General features: G+C 48.2%; 1 protein-coding gene across 2 annotated transcripts; it reads right to left on the bottom strand.

The window, feature by feature from the left end:
• Window positions 1–279: 279 nt before the first annotated feature.
• GADD45A (growth arrest and DNA damage inducible alpha) lies at window positions 280–3,640 on the bottom strand. 2 transcript variants are annotated; one of them, XM_019732305.2, is made up of 5 exons: window positions 3,378–3,640; window positions 2,744–2,845; window positions 2,275–2,512; window positions 2,032–2,078; window positions 280–957 (listed from the first exon to the last, which is right to left on the bottom strand). In XM_019732305.2, the coding sequence occupies exons 1-5, from the start codon at window positions 3,419–3,421 to the stop codon at window positions 921–923; spliced, it is 468 nt and encodes a 155-aa protein (XP_019587864.1). In that variant the 5' UTR covers window positions 3,422–3,640; the 3' UTR covers window positions 280–920. The 2 variants fall into 2 exon arrangements, with proteins under 2 accessions (XP_019587864.1, XP_019587855.1); XM_019732296.2 differs by lacking the exon at window positions 2,032–2,078.
• Between the last annotated feature and the right edge of the window lie 847 nt (window positions 3,641–4,487).

Genomic DNA, 4,487 nt, shown 5'->3' with positions numbered 1-4,487 from the left:
TCTTAAATCACCTTTGTTTTTCTGACTTTGGACATAGTGTAAAGCAGAGCATCAGTAAAATATCTGTTAAATAAAGACTAAATACAAAATAAAATCATGCCATGTCCATCCCAAATTTTTAGAAGTAGAAAAAAACATATACATGCATATATACAGATATATATCTACATATAGACACACACATACTATATGATTTCAGAAGTTTTAATTTTTCCATGTTAAAAAAAATTTGTTTAAAATAAAGTCCAAGTTAAAAAAACAAAAGCACACATTAAGAAATTATGCAATTATTCCATACCAGTTTATTGTAGGTATTGTTTCAAAAAAATTATAGCATAAATAACCTTTCATGTCATAAAATAACTTAGTACAATTTATAATAAAACTTTGAGAATTTAACATCTCATCAAAATACAATAAAATACGTTTTTAAAATATGATTAAGCTTTTCTGCTTTTCTTTTACTCGAGGGCATATAAACCAAAAATACCCAAACTACTGCCGCACATTTAAACTTTAACAAAGCATATTTGGTTTAATTAAATGTAACTCAACCATCCTAATTAATACATAGTTTGTTTTCCTTCCTGCGTGGTTCTTTGTAATTTTTGTTCCTTTTGACTTGTATTTCTATTTCAACAGTTTCCTTCTTCATTTTCACCTCTTTCCATCTGCAAAGTCATCTATCTCCGGGCCCCCAGAGCATGTAGTTGAACTCACTCAGCCCCTTGACATCAATTTCTGTAATCCTTGCATCACTGTAGGGAGTAACTGCTTGAGTAACTACAAAGGTATTTCAAAACTTCAGTGCAATTTGGTTCAGTTATTTTCATTCAGATGCCATCACCGTTCAGGAAGATTAATTACTGGAACCCACTGATCCATGTAGCGACTTTCCCGGCAAAAACAAATAAGTTGACTTAAGGCAGGATCCTTCCATTGCGATGAATGTGGATTCTACGGACAATTTTAGAGAAATAAATTTACTATTAAAAAATAAACAACCATCACCATTTGCTAATAAGTACACTATTTTTCAGGGAAAGACACTTGAATATTCTATACTTGGGTTTTGTGACATGGAGACTGGTTACAACCACAAAAATATTTTCTTCTAGGGGGTGGCTGGATGGCTCAGTTGGTTAAGAGTATAAGCTCTGAACAACAGGGTTGCAGGTTCGTTTCCCACATGGGCCAGTGAGCTGCGCCCTCCACAACTAGATTGAAGGACAACTTCTTGGCGCTAATGGGCCCTGGAGAAACACACTGTTCCCCAATATTCCCCAATAAAATAAAATTTAAAAAAATTTTTTTTTCTTCTAGGTAGTTGGGTTTCCTGCAAAATCATTAAGGGTAATTCTGTACTAAATTATACCCTGCAAAGTGTGAACTCATGCAACCCACTGAATCATATACATGTCTGCATGACAATTATTCAGTTTTGCATGAGTGTCATTCACAGGTTTGTCCTACCAAACTTGTACTGTGGCACAAACCTGAATGAACAACTTCTGAGAAATATTTCTAGCTGCGCATACAATGAGATGAGAGCTGATAGCAGTTAACTATTACATAATTGCCACCTGTTATCCTCCAAAAAGAAAAAGTAGTTTTTTCAGGAGTAACAAAATAATTGGGCTGCCACTTAACTAGACCAGCAAAAAAGTAGTAAAATATAAAAGACAAAGCTATCACATTTGCCTCTACAACTACAAGTTATCTACCTACCAAAGGTTTTTATCAGGGGGTTAAAAAAAAACCTCCACTAAAAAAATTTAAAAAAAAAATGCAAGATTGCAAAGAAAAAATTTCCACTCTATCCTCTTTTTGTATTTCTAGGGAATTAATGAGGCTTGTCTCCTACACCATTTCTATTTTTAGCTTTGACTGGCAGAGAATGAAGCTGACTCCTTAATGAGGGTGAGCCAGGAATTTATTTGGCTTTATCTAATCTACCCTGCTAAAGGAATTAGTCACGGGAGGTAGTACAGATGTAGGTAGGGAGTAGTTGGGCTGACAGTGCTGACTCACAAGGATCTCTTCCGCTGCTGGCAGCCTCCGACGTGCTTAGGCATGTTCTGTACCAGAGAAAATCCTGATGATGAAACTGGCACATCTCGGCTGAAAGTCCTGCCACACTCTTTAATGGGGCAAAGGCAGCCACGCTCTTGACGGGCAACTATTCTGCAGTCAGGCAGACTGTCAGCCCTGGCTCACTTCCTTCCAGTACTCCGAAACCGCGACGGGCGGGCCCGCAGTTCCCTTCTCCCTTACCGTCACCAGCACGCAGTGCAGGTCTGGAGGCTGCTCCGCGCCCTCGCTCGCCGCGGGGTTCGCGTCGGTCTCCAGGAGCAGGAGCTCCGCCAGCCGGCCCGGGTTGCTGACGCGCAGGATGTTGATGTCGTTCTCGCAGCAGAATGCCTGGATCAGGGTGAAGTGGATCTGCAGAGCCACATCTCTGTCGTCGTCCTCGTCCGCGGCCAGCAGGCACAGGACGACGTTATCCGGGTCGCTGCGGGCAGCGAGAGGGGCGGGTGAGCACAGAGGCGCCGCTGGCCCGCGCCGACGCCCGCAAAACCCACCCGGCTCCCGGGGGTCGCGCCCGGACCCGCTCACTCCCTCTGGGGCAGATGGAAAGCAGCAGGAAGCGGCGCTGCAGGGCGAGGGGCACCCCGCTTGGGCGACCTCTCCGGGTTGGGGTGGAAAGGGGTGCCACGAGGAACACGCGAGGGGCCCCACTTACACGTTGAGCAGCTTGGCCGCCTCGTACACCCCGACCGTGATGGTGCGCTGACTCAGAGCTTTACTCAGCACTTCCTCGAGGGCATCCCCCACCTTATCCATCCTACACACCGGCAAGAGCAAAGGGTCGCGTCAGCCCGGGTCTCCTCAGAACCTTTGGCGCCCCCTCGCCCTGCACCGCGAGCCTCCCTCCCGAGTGCATGAGTCACCGCGCACCTCAGCTTTCTGCAAACCCGGGGCTACCCCGGCCCCGTCACCCCCCATGACCCCTCGCACGCCCCGAGGTCGGGTGTCCTGTTAGAATCCCCGAGAACGCCACCCGCCACCCCCCCCGCCCCAAGCGTACTGCCAGTCCCTGGCGCAGGGCGCAGCCACAGGCTGCCAGCCGCAGGAGCCGCACGACAGGGAGGGTCGCTTCTGCCCTTTGCAAAGGCAGCCTAGAGGGGCTCGGTCGGGTTTGGGAGGAAACACTCTTTCCGTCCGCCGGCGCCCCTCTGGAGGGTTCCCGAAGGAGAAAGGCCGGAGGTGCTCTCTGCAAACTTTTACCCGCTCGTTCCCAGCAACCTTCCACAGCCTGATGGCACTGTGGTGCGCGCAGCGAGCGCAAGTTCAAGGCGAGGCTTCGGCCAACTTACCTTTCGGTCTTTTGCTCTCCAGCCGAAAATTCCTCCAAAGTCATATTGCAACTGCAGGTCCCCCACAGAGAGAGAGCGGCGTGCGGGCTGCTCCTGCCACTGTGGGCACGCGGGCGCCTGCTCTCTGCACTCCCTCAGGCCAGGCTCCTCTTGCACCCGCCGCCGCCGCGCGGTCCGCCCCTCTCGCCCCGCTCGCTATCCGGCCCCTCGCCTCGCCTAGCCCAGAGTAATGATGCCAACACCGCAGCTGCCTCACAGCCACTGAAGGACAAAGGCCGGGCTCACTGGAGTTATCCTGCTACCCTCCAGCCAACCACCTCCCGCTTCATTTGCATACGCGCAACCATTGGGCTATGCAAATCAGCTTGCTCCTACAATTTGACCCCAGCTCCTGGAACAAGGGCGGAGAGGAGCGGAAGGGGGAGGAGCTACGTGAAGGCGAGCTTAGGGATAGGGGAGGGCGGGGTCCCAAGTAGGCTCTCTTATCCTGCTGAGGGGGTTGGCAGGACAAGGAGGTCTTTGCAGTGGCAAGGCGTAGGGAGGAGGGGTGTCTTCAGCCTGGGCTGCAGAAAGCTGCCAAGTGTTTTTCTAGTTGGTGCACATTTGTTTAATTGTCGTTTCATGTCTTTTGTTTTTAGGGGTTGCTATTAAAATCTATTTTCGGGGTTAATGCACCCAAGTCTAGTAATTATTAGTAAGAAGTTTACATAAAAAGAGTGTGTCCAGACCTTTGGGGCAAAGTTTACCTCAGAAGTGTTGTTTATGTAAGTCTAGGCAAAGCTGCTTATTAGTAGTAGTATTATTTCGGTGCCCTGATGGCTGGTTTGATTTATTTTTGGAAGGTTGCAAGGGTTGGAAGCTCAAAAAAGAAAAATCAACACATTTGTGTTTGGTCATGGCAGGGAACCAAGTTGGAATCTTTTCCACAGAAAGCAGAAAGGGTTCCCACCTGCCCTGGATAACTCTGGAAAACCATGTTGGGGAGGTTCTGGCTACCACATGTGTGTATCCTAGCCTTACAACCCAAATGCACCTTTCTCAGAGAGCCTTTCCCAAAGGAGGATCCTTCTGCACCCTCACTAGCTAAGAAACAAATGTCTGACACTCACA

The sequence above is a fragment of the Rhinolophus sinicus genome, linkage group LG06 (assembly GCF_036562045.2).
Source record: "Rhinolophus sinicus isolate RSC01 linkage group LG06, ASM3656204v1, whole genome shotgun sequence".
Lineage (NCBI taxonomy): Eukaryota > Metazoa > Chordata > Mammalia > Chiroptera > Rhinolophidae > Rhinolophus > Rhinolophus sinicus.
Note: the sequence above shows the minus strand (reverse complement) of the source record. Positions and strands in the feature narration are given on the sequence as shown.